This window comes from Meleagris gallopavo, chromosome 14 (assembly GCF_000146605.3).
Source record: "Meleagris gallopavo isolate NT-WF06-2002-E0010 breed Aviagen turkey brand Nicholas breeding stock chromosome 14, Turkey_5.1, whole genome shotgun sequence".
NCBI lineage: Eukaryota > Metazoa > Chordata > Aves > Galliformes > Phasianidae > Meleagris > Meleagris gallopavo.
In genome coordinates, this window is record NC_015024.2 from 2,839,778 (window position 1) to 2,855,438 (window position 15,661).

General features: G+C 46.2%; 1 protein-coding gene across 1 annotated transcript; it reads left to right on the top strand.

Moving 5' to 3' along the window:
* Positions 1-3,675: 3,675 nt before the first annotated feature.
* SHISA5 (shisa family member 5) lies at positions 3,676-11,464 on the top strand. Its single transcript, XM_010718386.3, has 4 exons — positions 3,676-3,955; positions 6,766-6,881; positions 7,873-8,091; positions 9,077-11,464. Exons 1-4 carry the CDS (start codon positions 3,951-3,953, stop codon positions 9,154-9,156), a joined length of 420 nt encoding a protein of 139 aa, XP_010716688.1. The 5' UTR covers positions 3,676-3,950; the 3' UTR covers positions 9,157-11,464.
* The last annotated feature ends 4,197 nt before the right edge of the window (positions 11,465-15,661 follow it).

Below are 15,661 nucleotides of genomic sequence, written 5' to 3' on the forward strand. Positions count from 1 at the left end.
AAGGCAAATCGGCTTCCCATCTTCGGGCCTGCGGGAAGTGGCGTTGGGTGTGATGGAGGAAGGAAAGAGAGGAAGATTCTGGGAGGTCTGTTTTCCCGTACGGACGAGCGTAGCTTTTAAGAAGCAGGAAGATCGCCGAGCAAACCAAACCAGCCCTTCGCTTTTGGGGATTTGTTAGAGAGATCCGCGTTTTTGAATGACAAAACACGGGAAGCGGAGCTGAGGTGCCTTAATGGGATTTTTTGCCGGCCTTGCAGTGTCTGAAAAGAGAGTCGTTATTGGCTCTCCTTGAGAAAATGGGCCGGTGGGACTCGTTCGAGCTGCTGCTTTCTTTCAGTTGCCTTGCGGCTTTGCAATACCGATGCGTTGTGCAGAGCGCATCGAGCGTCGCACCGAGCCTCTCCTCGGTGATGCCGCTTTCGTTAAAAATAAAAATAGTTCCACATTCGCAGTAATACTGCTTTTGGAAAACCACCCCGGGGGTGATTGCAGAGGGAAACCGCATCCCGCGTGACTCATGGCGTTCCATGAGCGAGGGGGTTTCCACATCAGGAATGGAGCCCGGGAGCACTTCCCGTGCCCTTCCCGCAGTCACTGGAAGCTTTCCCGTCTGTTTCACACCGCCCAGTATGTCTTCATCCTTACATAAGAAGCGAGCTGTGTCCCTCTGGAGTTGTCTCCGGTTCCTGCCGGTGAGGTGCGCTCCGCCCTGCAGCTCCGTGCCGGGTTCTCTTAAACACAAGTTGCTTCCCAGCGACGGGGTTTGTTTAATGCTTCGCTGTGCAGAAGAAGGGCTGATGTCAGCCGAGACGTCCCTTTGTGCCCCCGGCAGGATGGGCACGGCTCACTCCTTCAGCGGTTGAAGCAGGAGGGGAGATGACAGGAAGCAGCTTGGGCATCCTGTGCAAATACCAGCTTGGACACTGCTCTTCAAGGCGGAGGGAGGGGGGAAGGATTGTTTCCAAATGATAGCGCCTTAAGGCTCAGAAAGCATTTAGTTCCTCATTTTTGCGCCGGCTCTGTTCCTACTCAAGTTACTGCTCCGGCTATCGCTCATAGATCAGGGCTTTATCAGCGCCTTCCAGCTCTGGGAGGGTTTGGCACAGCCGCCTGGGCTCCTTACGGGGCCGGGCCAGGTGCGCTGTCTCCTTGCGGCTGGGGGGACCTGCGGCAGTGATGCTCTGATCCTGCGGCAGTGTGCGAGGGACGGGCTGGCAGCGCAGCCTTCCCGTGTCCTGTCCAGCTGGGAGGTCTCATCCGCTCGTGCTCTTGCTCTTTTTGCAGTGTTTATTCGGAGGGCTTTGGGAAACTCCCGTAAAGCATCAGTTGTCAGTAGGTTTCTTTTCATTGCCGTTCTTCAGTGGTAACTTCCTTCGGTATTTAATACTGAGCTCCAGGTACTGCTGAGGCGGGAGGGCACGGCGCTTTGGGCAGCCTGGTGGGTCCCAAACACAAGTGTGTAACATCCTGCAGTCACCTTTTGGTTGTTTATTGAGGCAATAAATAGCATTCCTTGGCAGTGCCGTAATGACATACTTTCAAGTGCTTGGAAGCACTGTGCTTCCCACAGGACTGCACTTAAAAGCAAATCAAGCATTTTGTACATACAAGTCAGCGTTAACTTGGATTCATATGCTTTCTGTTGTTGGTTAATTCTTAAAGATTATTTGAAGCTGTTAGGTCAAAGTGCAGTCATTAAATTTGTTAAATCTGCCAAACTTCTTCCACACACATAGAATGCCCATATGCCATCTTTACAACTCCCACTGAAGGTGTTTCACTTTCTATTCCTTTTCAACTGGCTTAGCACAGACTGAACTTCCCCTGCAGCGCTGCTTTCCAATACAAATTCTGAGCAGGTTTACTGCATTCATTTTCCCCTCTCGTTCTGCTGTGCTTGGTGCCTCTGCTTTGAGAACTCGTGCAGGAGCAAAGCGCTGGTTCACTGCAACCACGGTTGTCATTTGCATGGTTAACCTGGTTGCTTGGCCTTGGTATGCCAGGTATGCCAGTTTTCCAGCAGCGAGCCTTACTGGAAAAGAAATGAGATGACTCACACCCACTGTCCCACTAATCGCCCAGTGTTTGGGTAGGTAACGAGGCAGGGTGTTTCAGAGGCAGGGTGTTTCAGAACGTCTCTGTCAGAGTCACAGAGGCAAATATTGTAGTTGGCACAGCTGATAATCAGTCATTCTAAACTGAAACACAAACAAGATTACCGTTGTGCGCAGTTAATTGGATTCTGTTCCTAAATGAATTTCTGCCTTGAAATTACAGCTGATGGTGTAATGGATACAGTGATGCCTGAGGAAAGGCTGTGCATCCTTCTGCGATGAGAAGAGGGAGCAGCAGCCTTCTGGGAAGCCTCAGTCAGCAGGGACGGGACACTAGGACATTCTCATGGACTGGGGTTGTGTTCGTTCCTGATCTGTGTGCTGCCTTGCAACTTGGTTCTTCTCTGGAACTGAGAAAATCCATGTTCTTCTGCCCACCCTTGTTTGAAATGACAGCCTGCTAAGCATCCCAAAAACTCAGCAGTTCTAACTGTGGAAGATGCAATTATGCTAATTTGCTGTCTCTCAATTTAGATGTTTTTAGCCGTATGCATCCTCTGTAGGCATGGTAAAAATACAGCAACGCTGAGCTGTACTGTTTTTCTCCTCCCTGCAGAGCTCTTTCCATATGGCTTGCATTCAGACATGAGCTTATCTCACCAAGAGACTGTCAGAGCAAACACAGGTGGGGTTCTGCAGCTCGAGATGAGAGGAAGTCTGAAGAAGCGTGTCAGTTCCTTGTTGTATAGCCTCATTAATGTATCTCATGTAGACTTTGCTCCAGTCCCAACAACGTGCTTCCAGCTTTTGTAAGGGGGATGACATGATTCATCTGTCCATTCCCCACCAGAGCTGCGTTCTGTGGTTAGCAAAGCCAGTGGGTGTAACCCGGTCTGAACTTCCTCTGATGGTAGTTTCAGGGTGTTTGGCAAGTCAAACGTCAAGCTGCAAAGCATTTATGGTCTGTAGGAGCAGGGATTTCTTAGTTTACGGGCAGCTTTGGTGCTGAAGGTCCGTGGGTTTGCCTGCAGCAGTGTTGGCCCTGCTGGAACACGGTTCTCATGGCACTTCAGCCAGCAGACCTGGGCAAAAATTACATTCATGGCAGCAGCTCGCGCTACAGTGACTTCCTTTACAACAGGGCTTACAAAATGTGGCAATTTTAGGGATTCGAGTGACTGAAAAGTTTTTAAAATGTTACTGGAGTTGAACCTTGAATATTTTCTAAGGCCTTAAATGCGTTTAGAGCATTTCACACTTCCTTCTGGTTCATGTGTATGGTTGAGTTCCCCTGCATGAAAAAGGGCTGCCTTGAGAATTATCTGTGAACCTTTTGGATCCTGGGTTTGGTGGTCCCTCTTTAAGCTGTCACTCGTGTCTCATTCAGTACCTAGAGGGGTGAATCAGGCGCTCATCACCACTCTCCCTCTATGTAAACTCATATGTGATTATCAGTGTACCCTAAAGGTAAGATGAGTCTGCAGGGTATGCTGAGGACATAATGACTTAGAGCTTTCCAAATGCAGGAGAAGGGTAGAAGGGGAGCAAGGCAAAGCCAGTGATAGGACAAGGCAGGGAGTCCTCTCTTCGTATTTCATTTCTATGGATCCTATGGAAACTCACAGTTTGTACTGCGGCGATAAAACTGCTGGCAGGCTTGTCCTTTGTCTTCAGTTAAATTCTTGGCTAAAGTTAGCTTTTATTATGTGAGGAGAGAGAAGCAGGAAATGGCAGTGAATAAGCTCAAGCTGTTTGTAAGCATGTGGTTTATGCAGAGACGATGGTATATCATGCAGGAGTCTGAAAACTTGCCTTCAGAGCGGGACACCAGCAGAGCCCTGATCGTGGGCTGCGGCTGCTTCCATTCCTGCACTGCAACATCTGCGTGCAGGATCCATGGGGTAAGGTGAATTCGAGGTTTGGCTGTTGTTTGGTTTGGGTTTTTTGTTTGTTGAACCACCCAGGAGGTGTCTTTAAGCTGCAATCCTTTGTTTGTTCATTTTCATGTGTGTATGTACAAGGCAGGAGAGCAGTTACTTAGCGTGAATGTTTTGTTTTTTTAATACTTTCAGGGACCTTTCAGAAGAGTTCATGAATTGAAAGCAAACAAACAAAGCAGTGGTTTCTTAGCAGAGAGGGGTACAGACTTTCTGGAGCTAGCACACAGCAAGAGTCTTTATACAGTGTGTGGAGTATCCCATCTGCTAGAGCTCAAACCGAGCTGTTTTGGCCTCTCTCGGGTACCACCTTCTATCTTCTTCTGAAGCCTTCCTGTGCTTTTTTCAGTAGTTTTACCCGTGGGAGTCCCGTGGGTCTGTAATTACGTAGCCTGCGTCGTTACAGTGTTAGCAGATGTGTGGTGGGAGATGCTCGGGTCAGCAGTCCTTCGGCAGAAGAAGAACAGATATTATTACAGTCAGGTGCACCATTAAGATATGTCAGAAGAATTGCCAAAATTAGCAGTAGAAAACACGAGAAAAAAGTGTATTTATGAAGAGCTCCAGTGTTGGTGGGGGTGTTGTTGCAGTGTACAAGTTCAACACACCTACGGGTTTGTTTTCCTCTCTCAGTGCCTTCTGCTCTCTCAAGAGCCGAGCTCACAGCAGCCCAGCCTGGCAGCAGGGAAGTTCTGCTGCTGCTGCAAGGTCAGTGACAGAGACACCAACAGCAACACCATCGTGCACACTCCCTAGAAGTCCCTGGGAAGAACTAACTCATGCCTGTGTTTTTTCTCCCTGGCTGTTTTTGAAAGCTTATAATTTTGGCCTGCAGTAATCACACAGTCTGCAGAGCCGAATCACAGTGTTCACGTGCAAACCTGGCACACCTGTGCTCTGAATGCGTGTTTCCATTCAGTTCCTTGGAAAATGCGTGCAGAATGTCATCGTGCAGCTGTCATGTCGTTTTAGCTAAGCTACAGACAAATGATGAGAGGGCACCGAGTGTTTCTAAGAACTCGCTGAAAGCAAGGATGTGGTGGTGGTTTGTTTCCCTGAGCTTCGTTATCATCACATTCCTTATTAGAGGGAGTAAAAAACAGGCAAGGAGAGGAGAGGTGTTTGTTACCAATAAGCCAGAGCAGCCTGTGCTTCAGAGCGACCTGTGCTGCTGGCTGCCAGCTGGTTCGGTTAGCTCTCTTGTAACAGAGCTGAATTTGGTCCTGAAAGATGAACCAAACTGTGCAGGTTTCCTGCTGTGCCTGTTTATGTGTGACGGGTAGGTCTCTCTCCACTTTGTCTTCTCCGTTTCTCAGATTTGTTGAGATGTTGCCCAGCCCTTGGGAAAGTTCAGAAAGGTTTGTTGGCTGCAGAAGAGAAGCATCTGTCTTCTTTGTCATCTCTTTCTTTGGCAAGGGAATCTTTTTTCCTCAGCATCGTTCACTACCAAAAAAGGCCTTTTCCTCCTTAGCTGGGAAGAGCCAGAGGAAGAATCTCCTGTTGGTTGCTAAGGTCCCATCCAGCCTAAGCTGTTCTGTATCTCTACGAAGTCCAAATAAAGCTGACAAGGCACGAATGCATCTTCGTGCTTGTGCAGCTGCGTTGCAGTTATCTGTTTGCTTTCTTGGCAGTGTTTCTGATGCTGTTTCAGTGACTTCAGAAGGCTGCAGCAGTTCCTGCTTCCTGTTCGATGTGGAAATGCTTGGGTGCAGTTACAGTGGGCAAATTGCAGGCGCAGAGCTGGGGCATCACAAGGAAAGCCATCATGCTATGATTAGTACATCACAAAATCCACGCAAAAAATTGTTTGGGATAATACACATTCAGTCACTAATAAAATGATTGTTCTGATTGCATTCTTTAAGCTGTTGTAGAAATAGGGGGAGAAAAAGTGGTGGGACCTCTGCTGGGGAGAAATACACATTTTAGATTGAACCTATTTTGTTTGTCAGCTCTTAGGCTCAGTGTTGGCTCACAGAGAGTTGCTCCAAGGAAGTGAGGTGAGCTCTTGCGAATTTTGGCTGGGCACAGAGTGGATTGCTTTTGCTTTCTTCTTTTAGTGTCAGCGGTACAACCTGCTGGTGTGATTTGTAGCCAGAAATGCTTTTCACGCTGAATGTCTGGTTGGTAGCCAAGCAAAAATTGCTGGGGCTCTGGAGATGCCATTTTGTTTAAAGATATTAAGAGGAGGCTGAACAGGAAGAAAACTAGAGAGTTCTGTAGCCAAAATGTCTATGAAGAAACAAAAACAGGATGGATGTTGAAACAGCTCTCCATTGGTTATTTTAGTGTGTTTTCTTCATTAAGAGCAGCTTCCTGCTATTGTTTCCAAAACTGCTGCCTGATGCATTCCATAGGAAATAAAAATGCAGGAGGCTCTGGCCACCATGGAAGAAAGGCTTCAATTATCTCAGGCATAGCAAACAAATCACATGAGCTGACACTTCAAAGGTCCCAATATTTTGCCTTTCGTTTCATTATTTGATCCCCTAATAAAGAGATACTATTGCCTAGACACTGAATTTCTAAAAAGAGGTCTTTTAGGAAGTTATGTAGCCAGAGAAAACCAACAAGACCAACAACAAGACCAACAAGACCAACAGGAGGACCAGCATAGGCTTGATGCTGAGCACTGAACGTGTTACAGGGTTACTTTTTTCATCCTGTGTGATAAACAGCACAAGGAGGCAGGCGGAGCGGTAGCTGCGGGGAGCTGTGTGGATGGTGGTCAGTTTGTGTGGGACTTACTGCTTCTGCTGGCATCTCTCTTGCAGTTTTGGAACCCTTGTTGCGATTGGAGTGATCGTGTTTGCAGTGATTGTCATTACTATAATTCTGTGCCTCACTTGCTCGTGTTGCTGTCTGTACAAAGCATGTCGAAGACCGCAGCGTAAGTACCTCTTTCTTTTTCTCATCCTGCACAGCTTTGAACATTTTTTTCTGGAAGATTATATTCCTGTAGAAAGGGAAAACAAGGCAGTAATATTTTCTTACTGCTGTGCTACAAAAGTGGCGGTAGGTAAACATGAAAAGCAAGCCTTTAGGTTGCTTAAAACACCGTATTCGTCCTCTGAGATCAAACTTAAAAATGAGCATTTTGAAGGGAAGCACTAATGAGAAGTTGTCTTAATTAAAGTATTAATAAGAGTATTTAGTAAGAGTATAGCTGAGATTATCTTGCATACAGTCAGAAGCAGTGAATGTGTTTATGACAAGACCGAAATCTGGGTAAAACAAAAGGATTGTTTTGTTGTTCCCTGCGCAAGAAGTAGAGCCTTGAACATTTGTAATTGTGGAATTAAGGTGAAGGTCACGAAAACAAATGTTGCAGTTCATTAGAAAGTGCTGTGCTGCAATAAGAGAGATGAACCAATAACCCACTGTCCTCCCTTCCTGAGATTGATGTTGATTTGCCTTTCTGACTGTTCCTGAGAGGCATAGATGTGTTAGCATACGGACTGCGTATGAAAGGAAGCCCATTTGGCAAACCATGACAGGAAGGGGAGATCTGTAGCACCTTTATCCTTTAAAACAGAAAGCATTTTTAAAATTACGTAGTTTTTCCAGTCTTTTACCAAATGGTGGATCGCTTGGCTGCAGGGTTCAGACCAAGGAGAGATTTCTTTGGTCTTCGTGGCTGAGAACCAAGGAGGGAAACCTTGGTTCATGTGAATCTTACTTCCACTTGGGTCAGTGGAAGGATATTCTGAGGAGAGAATTTCTAGAACCGCCGTGGAGCTTCGAAAATGAAGTTGTCCCAGATTTTAGAGTAAGGAATGAATTTCTGGAAGGAGAATGTGCTTTTAGTTCCTGCCGCGCGCTGTCCCAGCGAGTCTCCGAGAACCACCAGCACTAACCACGTTCCTTTGGGTTGTTCGTAGCTACTGTGACCACCACGACCGCTACAACAGTGGTTCATGCCCCGTACCCACAGCCGCAGGGAGTGCCACCCAGCTACCCCACAGCTCCGTACCAGGGATACCAGCCCGTGGCCATCCAGCCACAGCCGGGGATGCCAGTCGCATCCTACCCTGCTCAGTATCCTCCCCCCTATCCCATGCAGCCACCGGGACCCCCAGCCTACCATGAAACAGTGGCAGGTAAGAATGTTTTGATAGCGGGATGCTTTGGTAATGTAGAGCAGAAGTAGAATGTTTTAATAATTTAATTGAAATTTCATATTAAAATCAAAGTCCAGTTAACACGTAACGCAGTCTTAATTCTGAAGGTTAACCTATACGCAGGTGGCTTTTGCTAGTATTTTTATTTTATTAATCATTGTTTTTATAGAGAGAATATCCAGACTGATCAGCTTCAGACAACTTTGTCGATGGCTGGCAATTAGAATTGCCAGGTTCTTTTTCCTTCTGCTTGTCTTCTTTCATAGCATGGCATTCACGTAGCTTTACTGTTGGTGATTCTGTCTTGTGCTAGTAATAGCTGTTCTCTGCAATTGGCTCCCAGCTATTCAGAGGCCAAAACTAGAATCACTGAATGATGGAGCTGGGTTGGAAATGACCTTAATGATCATCCATATCGCCAGTCTGAAAAGACAGCTTTTTCCTTTATTTTCCTCGCCTATTAGGCAAGGGGCAGTCTTTAATTAGGTCACGTGCAGGAGGGAGAATTCCTCCTGTGTCACACAGGAGCCAAACCCACTCAGCTTGCAAGATGAGCAGCAGATGGCCACGTTTGTGTGTCCTGGCAGTGTGAGCAGGCGCTGCGTTATTTGAACCACCTTGTGCTGCTTGGCAGACCTGATGAAGTGCTGCCTCGGAGCAGCTTGGCTCAGAGTGCCAGAAAGTGAGGATGTTGTCTGAGTGGTACGTTTGTGATTTGTGCCACGCTCTTCAGCCTTTAGCGTGCCTGGGTAGGGGCTGCTTCTTAAAACCAGTTTTAGTTTGCTAGTGAAGTTGTTGACACTTAATAGTACTCCTGAAGGAATCCTGAGGCGGTGCTTCTTCTTTTGCCCAGTGGTTTATTTTCACTTCTCCACATACTGTCACACTGCTTGTGCATTTCTGCAGAAGTTGTTGTTTTAGATGAGCTTGACAAGCCTGTTTTTCCCGTGCTTTGCTTTTGCAGCTGGTGCTGGAGCACCGTACCCCATCAGCCAGCCCCCATACAACCCTGCGTACGTGGATCCTCAGAAGCCCACCTACTGAACAGCTCTGCCACCATGCACCGTGCAGCTGCACTATGTTATCCTGGAAGACAGCAATCTTTTGTCTAAGTAAAGTGAACGTTACCTCCATATCTTCTTTGTTTTTAAGCGCTTTCAGTACTTCTGGCAGAAGTTGTTCATTTATACCTCAAGTAAATACGAAGAGAGATTGTGTTCAGAAGGCAGAAGGGGTGCTGCGGGAGTAAGAACCACAATAACATTTCTTGTGCAATAATTTTGAAGCGTGGTAGAAAGGAATGGTCCTCTGTGAGCAAACACCCAAAGCTGTAGCGATCTCTTGCACAGAATCATAAAAACATAATCTCTGAGAAGCTGTGTGACAAATGTTGTGCTTGTTTTGAGGTTGCTATAATGAGGTCAGCTCCAACCTAATACATTTCATCCATCACTTGAAAGGGAACCTTTCTTGAAACACGTCTGCCTGTGGTGAGAGTAGCGAGCCGTGTTCGGTTGTGTTTGGACGAGTTGCGTTACTCTGTGCTGAGTAGCATGAGTTGGTCACTTCCTTGTTTTATTTCCCAATTTTAAGGCTTACAAACTGCCTTTGTTGGGTGTTTTCTCAGGCTGTTTTAGTTTATAGCTAGAAATTGACAATAGAACCAAACCTTCTGCCATTGCTTAGAACAAACAGGTCAGAAGCTGAAAACCTGGGGGGTTCTTCATTAAAAAATATTGGACAAAGACTCGGTTTGCTTAATAGTCACACGTTGTTGAGTATTTGGAGGGAATAAAATAGCGCCTTAGCCATACATTGAGCAGAAACGACTGTCGGCGGTGTTTTGCCACAGCGAGGGGATTTATTTTGGTTTTATTTGGTTTATTTGGAAACAAATCATGGTTTCTTTAGAGTCTTCTATGGTGCCGTTTCTCTCTGCATTGAAATCTGTGTAGTTCCTTGGTGGAATGCAGAGCATGCTATCCCTCTCTGTGATGTAACGAGTGAAGTAATTTGGACGTATCTCGCACACTGGTTGTACTTGGAGCAGCCTTCAAACCACTTGTCCTGTGATGTTACATTTGAGGTGTATTTCTGTTTGAAAAATAGTGAACTTGAATAACCAACAATGTTGTTTTACCTCATAGGATGGTGGAAGCTGCTGCTGTCAAAGGCAGCCTTCTTTCTCTAACTGATTTTTGGGTCTTTTTTCTAGGTTATTCCAATTATTATTATTTTTTAAAGTCTTCAGGGCATTTCAGGACAAACCTGTACAAAGTTTTTTAGTGTCAGTATTCACAACAAGCCACGTCCCTCTGTTACAGCCTCCTGCTGCAGTTAATAGTGGGAAGCGGTGCCAAGAGGCACTCGCAGAGCAGCCGTGCCTTAGATCCTCGTGTTCCTCCTCTTTCCTGCCCTGCAAGCCAAAAAATCAGGCAGTGCTTCCTTACACTGCTAAGAGTTCTGTGAGAACACCCAAAAATGGGCAGTGATTCCCAAATGGAGGATCTGGGATATTTGTGTAGGGGAGGGCACTACGTAACTGCAGAAGCAATCCCTTTTCTGCAGAACAACTTGCCCACATGTGTTTGTTCATGCAGGACAGCAGAGACTCCAGCAGCTTGGTTGGTGGGTGTATGGATGGATGGGGGGAGGTGGGAGGAGGTGAGGGATAGGGTTAAGGAGCATGAAAACTTACACCTTTCCTTCAGCGAACATATTCTGATGATAACAGTGTTCAAGTGAAGAGAAAAAGCAGTTCTGCACGTGTTAATAATTTAATTGTAGTGTCACTGTTACAAAACTGGATGTAAGAAGAGAAAATGGCCTGCTTTCCCCGCTTCAGAACTGGAAGACTTAATCAGGTTTTGTCTTAATGTATCAATCAGTGTCAACCACGTGGTGTAGGACCAAATTTTATTACCGCGGTGCAATCCAATTAAACTTCTTTTCTTATGGTTAAGCAGATGTGGCAGTTAGATAAATGATGGAGAATCTGGCCCATAGGTTGTCTTTCAGGCACTGCTCATGCTTTAGTCCCAGTAACCAATGTCTTCACACGCAACCAGTTACCCACCATTCAAATGGCAATTCCCATTTTAAACATTGAGTCCAATCCTTTTTTAATGCTGTAAGTGCCTTTGTTTCAGAAATGTTCTGTGGAATTAAATACAGTACCGTACTCTGTCATGCGGAATTTACTAGAGAACCTTGACTTTATTACATACTGTAAACTAGCTTTGTATGTTGTTTGTAGTTTAAACGGAAGTCTTCAAAAGAAATGGCATAAACTCTTTGCACCTTTGTAATAAATGCAGTGTTTGAAATATATTCTATCATTTTTGTTTTCTTAGCCTGTCCGAGTATTATTTAAGTTACGTTTTAATCGTGTCTGCCATCAAGCATGTATTGTGAATATCTCTGTTTGGTTACGGGGTATGAAATCCAGTGACAGCTACGTGGCACAACACCGGGAGGATGGTGCGAGCTCCTGACAGTGTTCTTCAAAGGTAATCTGAAAGAATTGCTTCTAACCTCAACTCCTGACTCTGAACACGACGACTGACTAATTCCAAGATCCTTGAGAAGTCTGTTGTGGACAAGATGCCTTTGGATCAAAGTCTGATACCTTTCTCACGCATGTTGACTTCTGCTGAATGCCGTACCTCATTTTTCAACTGCTCCACATGGGCATGTGATGAGTGATGCTTTCTGGTCCATGTGAAAGCATCGTAGCCGATGGTTTTGTGTATTCTAAATCATTTAAAAATGCTTTTGAAAGCATTAATCCTGACTTATTAGTCCTTCAGTTGAAAATACCTGCTTTGGGCAGGCTAAGGATGCTTTCAGTAAGACACCAGGTAATACTGAGTTGGTTGGTACTTGGTAGTCGTGATGGCTTTGAATTGTTAGCTAAGTTTCTTAAGAAGGATGTAAATACATATATATTTTTTTTCTTACTTCACATTTTCTTAACAGGATTTCTATTAGTTCGTTGATGACAGAAGCCAAAATACATGCTCCCTAAAAACCTAAATCTGAATCTAAACTAGAAAACAGATGTAATTTCTAACCCACACATTAATTCTAACCGTAAGTTGCAGTTATCTCTGATGCTTGGGTTAGGGTTAGCTGTTTTTCTTCTCCCACAAATTATTTAGTAGCTGCGTCTGTGCAGCACGGATGAAACTGAGAAGTGACATCCTGGTGCTGTTTGCAGGAAGGAGGTGTGCATGGCTCTGAGAGCGGAGCTGCTGCTTTGTCCGAAATGTCCCGGTTCCCTCTTACAGTCACTGAGTGCATGACAAATACCTTCACCCTCTAAACCTGAAGCAAAACGTATAGCAGAGCAAAACGCTGAACTAAAAACTGGAGAGCCCAGAGTTAGGTGAGGAGCACATCTGTTTGCTTGGAGCTTGCTAAGGAGCTTGTAATCAGCAGCTCCTTACGTTACAGCCCAAACTGTTCCAGAACAAACCTTGGCGTGCATCTTAAAAGCCACGGCAGGGTTGGATGGAAGAGCTGGACACAGAGAAAGGGAAAAATGAAGTAGGTTTTGCCAAACGAGCCATTACATCCTGTTTTTTTCAAGTATGGAAACATATTATCAAATCTAGGCATGTCTGATTGCTTGTCAGGTCTGCTTTTGTCCTCTGATGACTGCTGGGCCTCACTGTTAGTAGCATGCATTGCAGGAACCGCATCAGCTCATAGGTAAGCGCTGTAGGAAGGAACGCTGAAGGTGAAAGGTGCTTTTCACAGTTGTTGCTTGGATAACAGATCCAGGCTCTGGCTCTGGGAAGGGAAAAGCATCCTGCTGGCTGTGGAATGGCAGAGGTTTGCTGTGCTGGACAATAGAACTGAAGGAAGAGCAGTGCAAAGCTGATACGTTGTTGGGTGATGCACGTCTTGTGTTTCACTGAAGAACAGTTCAAGGTACGAAATCACCTCTGATATCCCGATTTGTGCCCTTACAACACCAACATATGTTCCTGTTCTGTGTTTTTTCTGCTGGAAATCTCAACAGTTATGTGGTTGTAATATTATAACTCATATAAAAATAAACTAGCTGCTTCCTCGAGATGTTTTCCAGAGCAGGTTACCATTGGAGCAGCCGCTCCAAACAGTATTTCAATTGCAAGTATTAGAATTTAAACTTTCAAGATTAGTCTCTGAAATGAGCTCTATTAACCTGCTGCGGGGGGAGGGTGCTCAGGACATTGCTAACTGCTCCTGTTAAACTTCATACTGACATTTTTTGCCCTCATTCCAAGAATTTTAGAGTCACAGAATCTCTATGGTTAGCAAAGACCTCTGAGATCACCAAGTCCCACCGTCCACCCCCCCACCTGCCCACGTCCCTCAGTGCCACATCCCCACGGTTCTGGAACGCCTCCATGGACGCTGACTCCCCCAGCTCCCCGGGCAGCTGTGCCAGTGCCCGACCGCTCGTTCAGCAAAGATGTCCTTCCTAACATCCAACGGGGACCTCCCCTGGTGCAACTTGAGGCCCTTCCCTCTCGTCCCATCGCTGTTACCTGGGAGAAGAGGCCTTTCAGGCTGTTATAGGGAGCGATGAGGCCTCTCCTGAGCCTCCTCCAGATTATTTTTGGCTTTAATTAATAAGAGTTTGCACGGTTTAGGGCAGATGTTGCAGGCAGTGCTTTGTTTGCCATCCTCACCTATTAAAGCTTGCTTTCTCACAAATGTGTTTTGAGTCCTGGCAAGATGGAAAGCAGATGTTGTTTGTTCATGTGTCCATGAAAGGAGAACTGCCATGCTGTGATTTCTTCAGGGAGTGTCTGATGAGAGCAACCCGAGTTGCGTTACTTCGAGGTCATACAGCGAGCAGCTCCGCTTTTGTCTTAGCAGCATTAACTTCAGGTTTTAGAAGCTATTGCTCCATCCCGTCCCGTAATTCCATGACGTTACTTCTGCCCATAAGAGCACAAGGGTTGGGTTTTCCCACAGCCTCCAAACTTCCACTTCAGAGCACAAAGCAGGGAGAATGCCACGGCAGCCCAGAAGGGAACAATTCATATTTTCCTATTGCATTTTCCACAGATAACGCTCGTTTATGTGAAGTTTAGCAGTAATACACATCTCCCTTTTACTGAGTTGTCCTTGAGATAAAGCCAGGATTTTTTTTTCAAACAGTTTTTATACCTTTGAACTGCTTCAACAAGTTGGGATTCCTTAACTCCTTTCAATTCAAACTCCTCCAACAGTTCGTTTTATCAGAAGTGATTAAAGTCCATCTTACCTCTGCACGCTCAAATTATCTTTGTAGAAATCAGTTGGTGAGAACAGCAGAGAGCAATTAAAAAGTGACAGCGCTGCACTGGGGGTGGTGTGATGGTTGCATCTCAGCAGGACAGCTCTGTTTGCCCTTCCCACTGGGCTGAGTGCCAGACACAGCATCTCAGACAGGCTTCCTCACAGCACCCAGCAGCCCCTGCCCGGCGCAGCTCTGCCCTGTGCTGCACTGCAGGAGGGAGCAAAGCAACTTCGGCTGGAGGGAGATGTTGGATTACTGCACCCGTAATTCCTGCACAGCTGTTTCTGGGAAAGTTCTCTTCAAAAGCAAGAGCCCAGCCAAGAGCACGTTCAGCATGCAGAGCAGGGCTCCCTGCCCAGGCACAGCAGGGCACGACACGGCCTTTTTGGGTTAAGACCAGAGGACTGGATGCTTCCCAATTTTCCAAGGGCTTACCTCCCACTGCAGTACTGCTGCTCTCCGTTCTGCCCTTGGAGCCAGGCCCGTTCTGGATGCCACTGCAGGAAGGCCACTTGTGCACCAGCGCTGCAGGAGGCAGCACATCCCTGGTGCTGCACAGCCTGGGTGCTGCCCGCAGACCACGAGGGCTGCAGGGAGGAGGAAAGCTTTGTCTGGAAGGACCTTTTCTAAAGCTCGGTCTCTGCTCCACGTCTTGTAAGATTTGGGCAGGGCTGACTTGTTGGTGCAAAAGAAATTCTGGGGCACATTCAGCCCTACCCAGAGAGTGCCTGAGGGAAAGGAAGGTGAAGGGAACCAGGACCAGTCAGAGTTCCATCGCAGTGCCTATAGCCATGCCCTCACTCCAGCTCTCCTGCCACCACTCTGCCCCTGGCAGAGGCACTGAGAAGTGTGTGTGTTCTACGGCCCCACAGTCCTCATATGCTTCCCACATCCTGAAGAGGAAAGTATAGGAAGGAACAGTGCTAGTTTAGTTACACAGCAGATAAAAACAGGAATTTATAGACTTCACTATTGCTTCATCACCTCAATACTAAGCTCTAAGCTAAGAGCAGCTAACCGTGTTCTTTCTGCCCTACTTGCAACCTGTCTTGGTAGGAGTCCCTCTTCCCTTGCTGAAGGAATTGATGCCATCACAACTCACTCGGCTGTAATATGAAGTCTGTGAACTGCAAAATCTAGGAATACAAAGCAGTAATTTCCTTCACAACCACTAAAAATGCGACACACGTTTCCCTTTTTGTAAGGAAGCGCATACTACATAAAAACAAAGTGACTGAATGCTGGGATTGATGTTTTTGAGTTTACCAGCTA

What these genes read in the sequence shown, in the direction of transcription:
- SHISA5 (XM_010718386.3), top strand. An exon ending in AGCATGTCGAAGACCGCAGC is followed by an intron (nt 6,882 to 7,872) that starts GTAAGTACCTCT and finishes GGTTGTTCGTAG; the next exon opens with CTACTGTGACCACCACGACC. An exon ending in CTACCATGAAACAGTGGCAG is followed by an intron (nt 8,092 to 9,076) that starts GTAAGAATGTTT and finishes TTGCTTTTGCAG; the next exon opens with CTGGTGCTGGAGCACCGTAC.